Here is a 16,689-nt window from a genome sequence, read left to right as displayed (position 1 = left end):
CCTGGCTCTGGGGGGCTGGGCCCCGTGGATCTCTTTACATCCCCAGCTGGGGGGCCGTGGGGGGCTCTTGTGTGACACCTGGAAGTTCCTGTCCACCTTGTGGCATGTTCTGCTGTCCAGCTCCCCTCCAGGTCCTGTGGGGCCCAAAAGCTTTGCTCACTGACTGAGTCCCATGGACACCACATGGCTCGGGCCAACGCTCCACTCACCGTGGGTAGAAGCAGCTCCTTCCCATGGCAAGGGTTGGGGCTGTCCCAGCGGGTGGCAGGCCCCAGCTGTGCTGGGAGGTGGGACATGGGGGCAGACTTGGGCTCCAGCTGTCCCTGTGCTCAGGGAGTTCCACTCAGGGACAGCTTGGGCATCCTGGCCTCCTGCGCACTCACAGACGCTCAGGGACGCCCTCTGTTCCTGCGCCAGGCTTGTAGCTGGGATGCAGAGCAGAGAACAGGGACGTGGCCTCCAGAGCTCCCTGTGCTGGGCTGGGTGGGCGGAGGGCCGGTGGGAACAGGAAGGCCCCAATGGCAGAGGAAGCCCGGGACAGCGTGGGGACACATGCAGACCAGAGGTCGAGAGAGAAACACACGGACACACAGGTCCAGGTGTAGCCAGATGTGGTTTCAAACAGGATTGAGCCAATCTGAGAACAGACTCCTAGAAATGCAACTGTAGGCAAGGGACGCTGACAAGGCGACGGTCATCACGTTGTCCACAAGAGGCCCCGAGTCTTTACTTCTTAACAGCTACACGATCACAATGCCGGGCCACACATTGTTCTTTTTTTGCCAGGTTGATTAACAAAAATATTTTCTCATGGTTTTCTTCAGCAAGGAGTGCATCGTTCCAAAGTGTGGACACGCCACACTTGATGTCTGCAACGCCAGGTGGATGGCCCTGAACGTCTCTCCAGTTGTTAATTATTACAAACGATGCCTCTTGTGAGATATGGCAAGGTTTCTCTTCAAACAGCCTGATCAATCCTTTATTGTTTAATTCCCAGTACCCCTCCCTGTCTCTTTCTTCTTCTTTCCTTCTTTCTGCTTTTCCTGCATGCCCAGGCATGCCACAGCACCAGTGGCTGTATCAGCACCAGCTCACATTCCTTTCCTTATTTGAGAAAAGACTGACTCCCTAGCTCACCGCAGACGACCCCTTCCCCTAAACGTTTAGCCAATCGGGTTCAGCTTAGATTGCACGGTCTGACCCTGGCCAGTTAAAAAAGGGCACAGGGGCAGGATTTGCATCAAAAATAAAAACTTTCACTCTCCTTTGTTCTGTGTGCTCTCATGGCAACCGGCCATACGAGAGGCACCTCTCTGTGCAAAGATAATTTTGCTTTGCTAAAAAATCCTTTGTCTAAGGGCTAGTTTTCCTTACGACTCTGGTTCTATTTCTAACACCTCTGTGGGTGTTTCTACCAGATACCTTTCCACACTCAGGTACATTTTTGCTTAAATTCCTAGAAGTGGCATTGCTAGCACCGAGTGTTCATGGATTTCGAACTCATAGAGATACTGAGAAATGCCCTCAAAGATGGTCCCTAATTGTGCCCGTGAATACCGATGTCAGAGGAAATGGTGCAGCGGGGAACTGTGAGGGCCTGTCCCTCCAGGGAACATCAGAAAGTGGCAAAACCCAAACAAACCAACCCGCTGCCCCTGGCCAGCGTTCCCTGGCTGTGCAGTTGTATTTCTAGGAGTCTACCCTCGGATTTGTTCATCCTGTTTGAAACTGTGTCTGGCTCCATCTGCACACGTGTTCGCGTGTTCACGTATTCTCCCACCCTCTGGTTTGGACGTGGTCCCACACTGTCCTAGGCTTCCTCCACCATCGCTTCCCCAAGACCTTCCCGTCCCCACCTGCCGTCCACCCACCCACCCCAGCAGAGGGGGCTGGAGTTCAATTTTATCTGAACTCTGGAAAATATTTGAAGGTTTGCAGCAGGCAAGGGAACATATAACCAAGAAAAAGCAACAGAATCAAATAGGAGAACCTTGTGGATTTTAACTTCCCCTTGCCCCATCCCCCATCTCCAGCTGGGTGACAGTCAGGAGGACAGCAGCCAGAGTTCCTGGTGTGGGGTGCTGCTGCCAGGGAAACAGAGGGGACCTTGTTTGCAAGGCAGTGAGGTTGTCCGTTTCCACCCGTCTGGTGGCTCCCTGAAGGACTAACACACAGGACTTGCCTTATTTCACCAACTCAGACTCAAGGCAGAGAGCAGCTACACCAAGGCTTTGTCAGAACGTTAAACAGTCACTGCCACCTGGGGCCAAAGATATCAGCCAGAAAACACTGGGCACACCTGAAAAGCCTGGGAGGAAAAGCTGGGAGATGGCATGCTTTGAGGAATAAGGGAGTTGGGAGATCCCACTTATTCTTGGGAGTCCAGAAGGTCCCCACACATGCCCATGACGGGGCACAGCCTCAGAAAAGACCTGAGAAGCTCTCAGTGCTCACCTCTGGCTGAACTTCAGGCTCTGAGCAAGCAGGAAGTGAAGGTGCAAGCAGGAAGTGTGAAGGTGCAAGCAGGAAGTGAAGGGGAAGGCAGAGTCTCAAACTCCCCAGCTGAGTGCTGAGGGTGTGGACCAACGTACAGAGCCTAGCTACAAGCCCTGGAGAAAAACATTTTTTTGATTCCAGGGGTTTAAGGAACTCTCTGTCAAATTACTGTCTCAGCACTAAGCTAATAGAACAGTGAGCACACATGACGAAGAAACTATTTTTTTAAGGTGACATAAACAAGCAAAAACAACCACAATCCACAACAATCAGCAACAGCAAATTGCACAGAGGGGGAGAACCTGATACCCAGAAATATCCCATTGTAATAGTCACTGTCCAGTTTTCACCAGACAGAGCAGGAAGAAATATGAGCTACTCGTGGGGGGAAAACAATTAATAGAAAATCTTCCTGAGGAAGACCAGAATTGGACTCACTAGATAAAGTCTTTCAATCAACTCTCTTAAACTGTTCGAAAAACTAAATAAAATCACAGACAAAGAATTAAGATAAACCAGGAGAATGATGCCTCACCAAATAGACAATATCAATAAAGACATAGGAACTTTAAAAAGAAACCAAACAGAAATTCTGGAATTGAAAAGTACAACAACTGAAATAAATAATTCATGATAGGGTTTCAACAGCAGATTTTATCAGGTGGAAGAATTAGTGAACATAAAGACAGATGAATTAACATACTCTAGTCTGAGGAGTAGATGAGACAAAGGGGAGTAGATGTGAGAATGGAGAAAAATGAACAAATCTTAGAAGACCTATGGGACACTATCAAGCATCCCAACACGCTTAACTGGATTTCCAGATGGAGGGGAGATGGGGGAACAGAAAAAATAATTGAAGAAATAATGGGCAAAACTTCCCAAATTGAGAAAACACATCAATCTACACGGTCAAGCCACTCAGTGAACCCCAAGTAGAATAAACTCAAAGAGAGTCACACAAAAACACAGTGTAATCAAATTCTCAAAAGTCAAAACAGAATCTAGAAAGCAGCTGCACAGAAGACTAACAGCGGATTTCTCATCAGAAACCATGGAGGCCAGAGGCATTGGGATGACATATTTCACATGCTGGCTTGGGGTACAGGGGCGGGGGAAACCAACAACCAAAAAGACATCAGCATCTGACAAAATTATCCTTCAAAAATGAAAGAGGGGTCAGGTGTGGTGACTTATGCCTGAAATCCAAGCACTTTGGGAGGCCGAGGCAGGTGGATCACGAGGTCAGGAGATCAAGGCCATCCTGGCTAAAACTAATATAGTGAAACCCTGTCTCTACTAAAGATACAAAAAACTAGCCGGGCATGGTGGTGGGAGCCTGTAGTCCCAGCTACTCTGGAGGCTGAGGCAGGAGAATGGTGGGAACCCAGGAGGCAGAGCTTGCAGTGAGCGGAGATCTCGCCACTGCACTCCAGCCTGGGCGACAGAGCGAGACTCCATCTCAAAAAAAAAAAGAAAAAGAAAAAAGAAAGAGAAAGTGGTTCATTTCAAGGTAAATAAAACCTGAAAGAGCTCATTGCCAATAGACTTGCCTTACAAGAAATGCTAATTCAGGCTGAAATACAAGGGCACTAGACAGTAACCTGGAGCCATATGAAGGAAAGGTAGCCATGTTGGTGGTTTGTGTGTTTATAAGAATTTTTCCATTACATATTGGTTATCTAATTTGTTGGTGTACAAATTTTCATAGTATTCCTTATAATCCTTTTTATTAATGTAAGGTCAGTAGTGATATTCCCATTTTCATTTATGATTTTAATTATTTGAATCTGTCATCTTTTAATCTAGATAAAGATTTGTCTAGATAAAGATCTAGACAGATAAAGATTTGTCAAATCTGTTACTCTTCTCAAAGAACCAACTTTGGGGTTTATTGATTCTATTGATTTTTTACTTTCTATTCCATTTTTCTGTGTTCTAGTCTTTATTTTCTACCTTCTGCTAAATTTGGGTTCAGTTTGCTCTTCTTTTTCTGGTTCCTTAAGGTATCACGTTAGATTAATGATTTGAGATCTTTCTATTTTTTAAAAATGTAAGCATTCAGTTATCAATTTCCCTCTATATACTGCTTTCACTGCATGTCATAAGTTTTGGTTTGCTGTGTTTTCTTTTTTATTCGTCTCAAAGTATTTTCTACCTTCTCTTTGAGTTTTTCCTTTGACTCATTGGTTGTTTGACAGTGTGTAATTTAATATACAAATATTTGTGAATTCCAGTTTTTCTTCTGTTATTTTCTAGTTTCTTTCCATTATAATCAGAGAAGATAGTTTGTATGAGTTTGATCATTTTAAATTATGAAGACTAGTTTTGTGGCCTAAGGTACAGTCTAACTTGGCAACTGCTCCACGTGAACTTAAGAAGAGTGTGTTGTCTGCTGTTGCTGGGTTGGGTGTTTCTGCATCTATGTTAGACCTGTTTAGGGAGTTCTTCAAGTCCTCTATTTCTTTACTGAATGTCAATTTAATTCCTTTTTTTTTTTTTAATTACAGAGAATGACTCATTGATGTCTCTAACTCTTTTTGTAGAACCAGAACTGTCTGTTTCTTTCTTCATGTCTGTCCATTTTTGTTTCACACACTTTGGTGATCTGATATTAGATATGTATATATTTACAATTGGTATATCTTCCTGATGGATTCACTTTCATCAACGCATAATGTCCTGTGGGCCCAGCCCCTGCTGATGAGTCTGCTCCAGCTTCTGCATGACAGTGGTTTCCTCATTAGCCTCCTTTCCTGGCCATTCTCCTGGCCTGTGTTGGCCCCTCCCCAGCCAGGACATCATGTCCCCAGGTAACATCCATGTGGCCCCCTGGGCAGCACACAGCATTTCTCAGTTGCTCTCACTAGAAGACAATACTTCAGGTCCCACTTCCTAAGGTCTGGAAAATTATGATGGCCTAATGAAACAAGCTGAGAAATTTAAGCCTAGCATTATTTCTCTCCCAATTATTTGACAGCATTCTGTGGTGAAAGTCTTTGGGTCCATAGTTTGCTTTGTAGAATGGCTTTTAATCTTAGATTCATGTAATCAATATGATATATTTGGGATTTTTCCTTTTGTTGGATTCTGTGTCTTGACAAATAGTTGTGTCTCCACCAACACCATCAATACACAGACGCCTCTCATCATCCCATAAATTTCCCTCTTGCCCCTTTGTAGTCATTCCACATCCCCACCCTAACCCCGAACAGGCACTGATTTTTTGGGTCTTATTATTATTACTATTGCCATAATATCACATCTATGGATTCCCACGGTGTTTAGTATTTTGCCATATAATATATGACTTAAATAGACCCTTCACTAAAGAACAGATACGGATGGCAAATAAACACATAAAAACATGCTCCATATCATGAATCATCAGGACAATGCGAACTTAAACCCCAGTGACTCTCTCTATACAGCTGTGTTGACTAAAGTAACAACACATCTGCTGTGCAGGACTGGCAAGAATGTGGGGCTTTGCTGATACGTTTGAGTTTAAACCTCCCATCTCACTTTGGTTTTTGCTTATGCAAGGAATCTACTCCCTTTTATCTCCTTGCTTTACTGCTTTTGGATTGAGTGTTTTAAGTTTTGTTTTATTCCTTCATTGTATTGGTTCCTAGTGCTACCATAGCTAATTACACCAAAGGAGTGGCTGAAAACAATGGGAAATTATTCTCTCACAGTTCTGAGGGCCAGGCACCCGAAAGGAAGCACACAGCATTCCTCAGTTGGGCAGGGCCAGGCTTTCTCTGAGCTCCAAGGGATAATCTGTCCCTGCCCCTTCTAGCTTCTGGTGGCACCCAGCAAATCTTGATGTCCCTTGGCCTCTATCTTCACTCCAATCTTCGCCTCTCTTGTCATATCATCTTCTTCCCTTTGTGTGTACGTCTGGACTTCCTTCTCCTTTCTCTGGTAAAGACACTAGACATTGGATTTAAGGTTCACTATGATCCCATATGACTTAACTAATTACATCTGCAAATACCTTATTTCCATATAAAGTCATATTGTGCAGTTCTGGGTGGAGATGACTTTTGGGGAGGCATGAGTCAACCGAGTACATGCATCTACTTCCTAGTGAGTTGTATATTCCTCTATTATTATAGTGGAGATTATAACATAAATCCATGACTTTTTAAAGTCTAATGTAAATTAGACCTTATATTATTTTTCAGATGGTGCACTGTGCTTAAGCCACTTGAACTCCATGTAGCCCCCTGAATTTTGTGTTCTTGCTATGTATTTTATTTCTATGAATATTTTACAACGTATAAGACATTTTATACAGTGAACATTCACTTAGATTTTCCCCATGTGTTCTTCTTTTGCTACATTTCATTTCCTTATCAACTTCTTGCTTTCATCTGTGATTGTTTTTGTTCTGCCTAATGCTCTCATTAGTATTTTCTGTAGCGCAGATCCTGCTGGTGACACATCCTCTCAGTGTCCAGAGAATGTCTTTATTCTGTTCTCATTTGGGGGAATCTTCTTCCCAGGTATAGAATTCTAGCTTTGTGCTTCTCTTCTTTCAGACAGTAAATATATCATTCCATTGTCCTCTACCTTCCATCATTTCACTGAGAAGTCATCTGTTAATGTTATTGTTGCTTCTTTGAAGGTAATATGTCTTGTTTTCCTCTGGCTGTTTTTAAATTTTTCTCAGTCTTTGGATTTCAACCCCAATGTGCCCAGGTGTAGTTTGCTTTGTATTCACTTGCTAAAGATTCTTGGTTTGGGAGGTTCCTTTTTTCTTTTTGTTTTTTCTTTTCTTTTCTTTCTTTTTCTTTTTTTTTTTTTTTCTTTTTCAACAGGTCTCCTTCTGTTGCCCAGGTTAGAGTGCAGTGGTGCAATCTTGGCTCACTGCAGCCTCTACCTCCCAGGCTCAAGTGATCCTCCTCCTTAGCCTCTTGAGTAGCTGGGACTACAGATGTACCTCCAAGCTGGGCCAATTTTTTATATTTTTTGTAGAGTTTTTGTTTTTGTTTTTGTTTTTTTTTTTGAGACAGAGTCTTGCTCTGTCACCCAGGCTGGAGTGCAGTGGTGTGATCTCGGCTCACTGCACACTCTGCCTCCCACATTCACACCATTCTCCTCCTCAGCCTTCTGAGTTGCTGGGACTACAGGCACCTGCCACCACGCCCAGCTTTTTTTTTTTTTTTTTTTTTTTTTTGTATTTTTAGTAGAGATGGTGTTTCACCATGTTAGCCAGGATGGTCTTGATCTCCTGACCTTGTGATCCGCCCACCTCTGCCTCCCAAAGTGCTGGGATTACAGGTGTGAGTCACAGCACCCGACCAAGATTGGATTTTGCTATGTTGTCCTGGCTGGTCTTCAACTCCTGAGCTCAAGCAATTTGCCCACCTTGGCCTCCCAAAGTGCTGGTATTACAGGTGTGAGCCATCACACCTGGCCTAAAGATTCTTAAATGTTTTTTGCATCTACACATTTCATCAGGTTAAAGTTCTTGTCCATTATATCTTCAAATATTTTACTACCCCTATTTTACTCCTCTCCTTGTAGGATTCAATCATTTTTCCCATAGATTTTCACAAAATACAGGCATATTTATTGCTCCACTTTCTTTATTTCCCTCTTTTCTTTCCCATCTCAGTATTCAGGCTTGAAATTTCCTCATCTCCCTTCCTTTACTAATCTTCTCTTTGGTTTTGTCTATAGGTTGTAAAGCTAAGCTACTTAGTTCTTAATTTCAGCTATTGTGTTCTTCGTTTCCAGAATTTCTGTTTGATTCCATTTAATAAATCCAGTTTGACAATGAAATTCTCCATTTGTTCTCTTTTTTCTTGAGCAAAGTTGATCAGCATTACTTTAAATTCCAGTTTCACAATTCTAATATGTAGATCTCCTGCACATCTGTTTCTCTTGTTTGTTTTTTCCTCTTGGTCTTTTGGTCAGTTGGTCTTGTCTTCTAGTATCCCTAGTAATTTTTTGACTGAATGAAGGACTTTATGAAAATTTATAAGATTATTTGAGCTTCTGTTGATGCTGCTGTCTCCAGAAGAGATCACTTTTGTTTCTGGGAGGGAGTTAGGCTACAGGCAGATCATATGAGTTCAATACGAGCTGATTTAAAGATAGGCTTCGTTCTTCTTTCTGGTTTTTCCTTCCTCCTAGGGGTAGCCCTTCACTTATATTCAGCATTTCCAACTGAAAGCCTAGGGTTTTTTTTTCTTTTTACTAGACACCCTCCACCTTGTCAGGTCCTCAACTCTGTGTTTTCTTCTAATTCCGTGAGACTACTAAAAGCTCTGCTTAGCTGATCAGCCTCTCGGCCTTTTGGCTGTGGTCTGTGAATTGGTAAATGCCTCAATAAGAAAATCCACAAGGAATATTGGAGTCACTTCTGTGCACTTTCTCTCTAATGGGGATTCACTCAAGTCTCAGCTGTCTTGATACCTCCCGGCCCTTACGAACAGAGATTTTGTTTGTAAACCAGATTTCCTCATTTTTCTCAGCTAGATGGCAGTCTGATGTAAGCCACTTCCCCACACACGGAAGGAGAACTTGACAGAGCATTTTATACAGCATAAGAAAAAGGTGGCACAATGGAATCGTTTTCAGAGCTCAGAATTACTCTTCAATAATTTCTCTAAAAAAGTATAACTTGAGCCCATTTTTATAAAGGCTCTTCCTTGGGCCAGGCACTATTTTAGGCCTTTGAGGACTGAGTGGTGAACAAGACAAACACACTTCCTGCCCACATGCAGCTTACGTTTAAGGAACGGAAGCTGAGGACAGCAAGGACAATGAGCAGGAACGGGGAAGACACGTGGTGCAGAAACACTGATGATGGCCAGGCACAGGGCTCACGCCTGCAACCCCAGCACTTTGGCCAAGGCAGGAGGATCACTTGAGACCCCATCTGTACAAAAAAAAAATGCACAAATAAGAAATATTGATCATGGGACTTGAGTTATCTATGATTGAAGCACATCATAAAGCTATGACCTTTAAAAGCAGAACCAAATCCATGGGCCAGTCCAAAACGTTTCTTTCCTGTCCAAAACCCAGTCCTATCCCCAGTGTTCCAACACGCACGTCTGACGGGGCCTCGGGGAAGGCCGTGGGGAGGTGCGTGGCCTCTCCTTCCTTGCTCCTCTTCTCCCTGTTTTGGGCTCCAGCTCCTCCAGTGATGGGGACGGGGGAAGGAATGTGCAGGGCCACCACTGCGGGGCTCACTGGCCCCTGCTGCACTTTCTCGCCGGCTGCTCCAGTGATCCTGTGCTTCTACCGGCTGCTTCTGCCTCTTCAGTGAGGACCTGCTTTAGGGAGGAGACGCCCCCATAATCATGAGTGGGACAGCTCTTGCCTTGGCATGCCACACTTTGCATAAGGGTGAAGGGCCACCCCTGCCTTTACAGCCCCCTTCTTACAACCTGGGCAGCATTGGAGGGGTGCAGACCAGGCCCACCTCCACTCTTGCCCCCAGGGATCCACATGGGACAGGCTACAGCCCAGACATGACAGGAGATTTATGAGCTGGGCCACATCACAGGCAAAAAAACATCTCTAGTCACGACACACGCTGCCTCTCAGCAACCAGGAAGGAGAGGCTGTGGGCCCTGGAACAACAAGGCCAGGAGGGGTATAAAAGCCGGAGAGCCCCACGAAGCTCACACACTCACACACTCACTCACTCCCACACTCACTCCCTCACACCTCCTCCAGCTCACCTCCCCAACCCCAGCATGGCCGCATCTACCATGTCCGTCTGCTCCAGCACTTACTCTGACTCCTGGCAGGTGGACGACTGCCCAGAGAGCTGCTGTGAGCCCCCCTGCTGTGCCCCCCGCTGCTGTGCCCCGGCCCCCTGCCTGACCTTGGTCTGCACCCCAGTGAGCTGTGTGTCCAGCCCCTGCTGCCAGGCGGCCTGTGAGCCCAGCCCCTGCCAATCAGGCTGCACCAGCTCCTGCACACCCTCATGCTGCCAGCAGTCCAGCTGCCAGCCGGCTTGCTGCACCTCCTCCCTGTGCCAGCAGGTGTGCTGCGTGCCCGTCTGCTGCAAGCCTGTGTGCTGCAAGCCTGTGTGCTGTGTGCCCACCTGCTCTGAGTCTTCCTCTTCATGCTGCCAACAGTCTAGCTGCCAGCCAGCTTGCTGCACCTCCTTGCCCTGCCAGCAGGCCTGCTGTGTGCCTGTCTGCTGCAAGCCCGTCTGCTGTGTGCCTGTGTGCTCTGGGGCTTCCTCTCTGTGCTGCCAGCAGTCTAGCTGCCAGCCGGCTTGCTGCACTACCTCCTGCTGCAGACCCTCCTCCTCTGTGTCCCTCCTCTGCCGCCCCGTTTGCAGGTCCACCTGCTGTGTGCCCGTCTCCTCCTGCTGTACCCCCACCTCCTCCTGCCAGCCCAGCTGCTGCCGCCCAGCCTCCTGCGTGTCCCCCTTCTGCCGCCCCACGTGCTCCCGCCCGACCTGCTGAGCCCTCTGCTCAGGCCAGGAGTCTAGCTGCTGATGTGCACACCCCCCTGGGCCAGCTGGGTTCAATTCCTGACCTGGTTTAGGTGGTTGCCCCCACCTAGGATGGGTCCCTGTGTCTCCCCTGTGCTGAGGTGACCTCCCCCTCCTTGCTCCCAGGAGCCCCCATTCTCGCAGCTCCCCACCTCTTGCCTCCCAGCAGGTGCCCAGCTGCCTGCTGGGTCCCCTGTCCTCCCTCCCAGATTTTCTGCCGTGGGTCACTTGGCCTCTACTTGAACCTGTCAGTACCTCCTCCTGCTTCCGAATAAACTCTCCTTGGTCACCTGATTCTCTTTTCCTGTTGTGCTCCTGGGGGGACACACGGTTTTGAGCTGACATTGGTCTCCTCCAGCCATGACTGTTTCTAGGAGTGAGTGACTTAACCTAGAAGTCACAGGGGACAGTGGCCTAACTCCTCCAGGGAGGTCACCAGGTGGGACTCCCAGCCACTCCCAGGAAGGCTCAGTCCTGGCTCAGCCTCCATGCCCGGGTCTTCCTGAGCCTGGTCATTCACTGTGGTGCCCTGGGCTGTGGGGCTCTCCAGGTCCCAGGCCCGTCCCACTGTCCCACCTGGGAGAGCCCACCCTGCAGGGTCACCTGCCAGGAAGCTGATCTGGCATCCGGGCACTACAGCCTCCAGGTCTGGTCACTCACTCTGTGCCACCCCCTGAGGGTTTTGCCCATTTAGCAGCAATGCGAGGGGAGAGTGAGGGGTGCTGCACCTGCACAGGAAACAAGGGACTTGATGGGGACAAAAGCATCATGGGGTGGGCGGACGGATGCACAGGATTCCCCAAAACCTGGGCACTGCCCGGGTTCTTCTCTGGGGGCAGCAGGTTCCACGGAGGTATAGGGATGAGGAGCCTGGGTCCCACAGATGACGCCGGTGTGGGCACACAGTCAGCGACACTCCCATCTCTCTAAGGCTTGGTCCACGCAGGGGGCATGAGCTGCCTGTGGTGTCCTGTGGGAAAGGCCGTCAGTGGGGACAGTGGTAAGATCAGGCAGCACATGGGGCTCTGAGCAGAGCAGTCTGTCCTCAGACTGAGACAAGCTCCTCCAGGCCAGCTGCAGAGACCAAAACCCTGATGAGAATGCCCGCCCGGGATGCTGCAGTCGCCCCGCAGCCAGACCGGCCACAGCCTGATGGATGTGGTGCTGCCGTGGCTGTGGTCACAGCAGGCGCAGAAACGCCACAGACAGTGAGGTGGAACCCGGGCGGGGGGCTGAGGGGGGCGTGTGATTGCTGCCCAGTGCCCTCAGTGACTGGGGGACCCTGCGTGACCCCGGCTCGGCCTGCTCTGCTCTCGGCTCCCTGCCCTCTGCACTGACGGCTACTGGGAACCCACTATGGCCTAAGTGCACGGCCGCCCACACTGTTTCCTGTTCACATTCTTAGCCCATTTTCCATCATGCTGTGTGTTTGTCTTATGGATTTAGGGCTGGGGGATCCTCTGTCCATCACATGCACTCCAAATATTTCCAAACCCGTCATTGCTTCTGTACGGCACACTCCCTGAGACTGGAAACAGGCCTACATTTGCTGATACTGGTTTCATTGTTATTGCCTAGATTCAACTTTTTGCCCCATTTGCTGATAGGACTTGTGTGAGGTATGACATATTAATCTTTCTCTTCCACCAATAGCCAACTGTCCCTTTTTAAAGTTAGTTTGTTCTCTCCAACTCCCATTTGAAACATCTCTTTCACCTGATAAAAATGTTTGTGTAGTCTGCTTCTGAAATCTATATTTTATATTTTGTTCTATGAATCTCTTGATCTATCCTTGCATCCATGCCAGATGTTTTATCCATGTTATTCAGCTTTGTAATATATCCTAACAGCTCATAAGGAAAGTGCCACTATCTTATTTTCTAAAAACATTGATTCTAGCTTGTTCTCAATTAATTTCAGAAAGCTTTTCAAGTATTTTTTAAACTGCTATAATTTTTATTGGGATTGCATTGAGCTTTTAAATATGTAGGAGGAAGCTATAATTGTTCATATTGTCTTGCCTTGCAGTTACATAGTACAATAGGCCCATTTAGAATTCTATCATTTTCTTCTATAGGTCTAAAATATTCCTCTTTGGGTTAATTCCTAGGTATTTCATAGGGATGTTTTACTAGTGTGAATGGGGAACAGTTTTCTGTTATGTTGTCTTCGTACATAAATCTTACATATATATCTATATAAACTACTTGTATATATATTGTCTTCATATCAAACCATATGTTTAGCTCCTTTCCTTTGCAAGTTCTCTTATTAGTTCTTACAGTTTGTCATTGATTTTCTTGGATTTTTCTGTGTAGATGAGCTTATCATTTGAAAATAAGGAGAATTTAGCTTCTCATTTCCAATATTTAAAACTCCCATTTCTATTGTTTTTCTGTAGCAACATTGCTTTGAACACCCAGGATGATGCTGAATAAAATTAAAAGAATCCTTGATTGTTCCTGACTTTCATGAGAAAGTGCCAAAGGTTCACCACTGCACACGGTGTTTGCTGTGGGGTTTAAGTAGAAACCTTTTATTTTTAAACCAAGTCTTTCTATTTCCTTTTTGCTATGAATTTTCATTTACTAGAATCAAGAAGGAATGTTCAGAGGGGGAAAAGTGGATTCTAAAGACATGGTGTTCCCTGAGGCATAGTTTCTAAATCTCCCCAAATCCCAAATAGAAACAGAATTATCAGATAGAAAAAGATAAACCCATGGGTTCCATTTAGGACAGAACTTAATGGCAAGATATCACCCAAGGGCCCAAAATGCGAGTGGGTAGGAACCAGGCCCAGAAGCCAGTGTTGCTGAGGTCTGTGCAGGAGGACTCCCAGGAAGCACTCACAAAAGAAGGAGCCTGAGGATGGGAGAAGCCCAGCACCGCCTGGAAAGGGGGCCAGAGTGCGAGCAGCCCCTGCAGCTGGGCAGGTCCCTCCTCTCCATCAGCCATGGAGCACCAGCGGCCGCAGGGAGAAGCCTGACAGGGCTGGACTCGGCCACTGTGAACTCTCGAGCCTGAGTCACCAGGGCCTCCTTCCATGGAAGGGTCCCTCTGTCTCCCAACCTGAGGGTAAGGAGCTTGGAGTGGAAACAAAGTTGGGCAGAACAGAAAGTCCACTTCCAGTGGAAAAAGACCTAATAGCCCCATAGGTAGTTTTTTTGTTTTTGTTTTGTTTTGTTTTGTTTTGATAAACATAGAAATTGATCCTTCTGGTCTCAAAGCTCAAAACTTTGCTTCATCTGTAATCCCAGAACTTTGGGAGGCCGAAGCAGGCAAATCACCTGAGGTCAGGAGTTCAAGACCAGCCTGGCTAACATGGTGAAACCCCGTCTCTACTAAAAATACAATATCAGCTGGGTGTGGTGGCAGGCGCCTGTAATCCCAGCTACTTGTGAGGCTGAGGCAGGAAAACTGCTTGAACCTGGGAGGCGGAGGTTCCAGTGAGCAGGGATCCTGCCACTGCACTCCAGCCTGGGCAACAGAGTGAGACTCTGTCTCAAAAAAACAAAAAACAAAAATAAAAACAAACAAAACCTTTGCTTTATCTGGGCAAGGAAGCAATGATGATGATCAAGGGGCCCCATGCCTCATTGTCAGGATGTGGTGATCTGCTGATTGATTGATTGAATGAGCAAAAAAGCTCATTGATACTTTTTTGAGAGGCCTTTGTTTTACACATTGCTACATTTCTTCCCTGCTACATAAATCCCTGGTTTTAGTCAGGAAGATGGATTTGAGACTGAACTCGCGTCTCCTCCAATGCAGCAGCCGACTAAAGCCTTCTTCCTGGGCAACTGATTGTCTCAGTGACTGGCTTTTTGTGTGTGAACAGCAGGACCCAGACTGAACCCCGGGTGTTGCAGTAACACCAGGATGGAGTAAGAAGGACTAGATGGACTTTCCCACCCGGGCCAGCTGAAACAATTATCAAAATCATGCAACAGTGGTTGGGGATATTGGACTTGAGGCAGCACAGCACAGGCACCCCTGAGAGCAGGAGGCAAACACAGAAGTCTCACGACCATCCCTCCCACCACCCTGCTTAGAGAGTTTCCAGGAGACAGTGCAGACAGGGGAACCTGGGTTTCAGAGATGGATCTGGGAGGCGAGGAAGACCAAGGCAGTTCATGTTCCTAGGACAGAGTGCCAGCGGGGAAAGGGCTGCACCAAGAGAGCTGCCAGCTTCCACAGAGGTCCCCTCAAATCTTCAGCTTAGTAATGACCAGCAAATGTGTGTGAGACTGAGACTGGGGAGAACTGATAAAATTAGGTGCCATAACCGTCAGAGACCAAACAGAGCCAGAAATAGTGCCTACTCCCACCTGCTGGGGTGGAAAAGCCTCATAGTTTTCAAGGCACTGGGTAGATAACTCAGAAGTGGGAGCATAACTAGCCCTAGAGTAACCACTGGTCCAGTCCTGCCTAACCCAGCTTATAGGCAAGCTGCAAGATAATGAGCTTTCCTGTAAGTTAACTACACCCTAGAACACAGCTCAAGAGCATTCGTAGGAATCAAAATATCCAGCACCCAATAACATAAAATTCACAATGCTGGGCATCCATTCAAAAACTACCAGGCATGCAAAGAGGCAGGAAAATGTGGCACCTATTAAGGATCAGATCAGGTGAAACTAACTAGAAATGTCACAGATCATAGAGTTAGTAAGCAAGGACATTAAAGAGTCATAACTATATTCCATACATTCAAGAAGTTAGAGAAAAGGTAGGCATATCAAGGAAGGACGAGGAGGATCTTTTTAAAGAAGACACAAAGAGAACATCTAGAGAGGAAAACAATACCTGAGGTGAAAATTACACTGGATGAGATTAACAGCCGAATAAACACTGCAGAAGAAAAATCAAGTGAATATGAAGACACAGCAATAGAAACGATCTAAAAGGAAACACAGAGACAAAGAAACAAAGCACTAGTGAGTTGTAGGAAACATCCAGTAACCTCACATACATGTAATTGGGGTTCTCACGAAGAGAGAGAAGGAGGCATGGAAAAGAGACTGTCAGATTAGATAAAAAGGCAAATCTCAACTATGCTTCTTGCAAGAAGTACACTTTACATAAAATGACATAAAGAGGTTAAAGTTTTTAAATGAAAAATGGACTAAATTAATCCTGAAGCAAGCATAAAGTATGAAACAGTAAAGATAAAAGCAGAAATTGATTAAGTGAAAAATAATAAAACAATGTGATAATCAATGAAACCAAAGCTTGTTCTTTGAAAAGATAAATTTAATAAACATCTAGTTAAACTTACTGGGAAAAGATAACAAAGACACAAATTGTCAATATCAGGAAGGGAAGAAGAGGCATTACTACATATCCCACAAGCATTAAAAGAATAAAAAGGGGCCAGAGCAGTGGATCACACCTGTAATCCCAGCATTTTGAGAGGCTGAATTGGGAGGATTGCTTGAGGTCAGGAGTTCAAGACCAGCCTGGGCAATCTAGCAAGACTCCATCCATACAAAAACTTTAAAATTACCTGGGCAGGTGGCATGTTCATATCGTCCCAGCTACTCGGAGAAGGATGAGGAGGAGGAGGATGAGGATAAGGAGGAAGAGGATTAATCATTGCTACTTGGTTCTATAAGGTTAAGGGAAGCAGGTGTACTTCCTCTCCCTAAAGAAGTTAAGAACCTAATTTTTGCTGATTTTTTTTTTTTTTTTTTTTTTTGCTCCTTATTCTTTTATGTATT

At 46.1% G+C, this 16,689-nt stretch overlaps 2 protein-coding genes across 2 annotated transcripts in view; both read left to right on the top strand.

Annotated features, from left to right (window-relative positions):
* The window catches only part of TSPEAR (thrombospondin type laminin G domain and EAR repeats), a 72,366-nt gene that overhangs the window by 14,650 nt on the left and 41,027 nt on the right, over positions 1-16,689 (top strand). The gene's annotated exons all lie outside the window — the stretch shown is intronic.
* On the top strand, positions 7,830-11,263 carry LOC101021699 (keratin-associated protein 10-1-like). The gene has a single exon (XM_021935426.2). The coding sequence runs from the start codon at positions 10,218-10,220 to the stop codon at positions 10,938-10,940; it is 723 nt and encodes a 240-aa protein (XP_021791118.1). The 5' UTR covers positions 7,830-10,217; the 3' UTR covers positions 10,941-11,263.

Source organism: Papio anubis, chromosome 4 (genome assembly GCF_008728515.1).
Source record: "Papio anubis isolate 15944 chromosome 4, Panubis1.0, whole genome shotgun sequence".
Lineage (NCBI taxonomy): Eukaryota > Metazoa > Chordata > Mammalia > Primates > Cercopithecidae > Papio > Papio anubis.
The sequence above is the reverse complement of the archived record's forward strand: the minus strand, read 5'-3'. Positions and strand labels throughout refer to the sequence as shown.

Bases quoted from the DNA above. Each gene is read 5' to 3' on its own strand.
- LOC101021699 (XM_021935426.2), top strand. From the start codon at position 10,218: ATGGCCGCATCTACCATGTCCGTCTGCTCCAGCACTTACTCTGACTCC.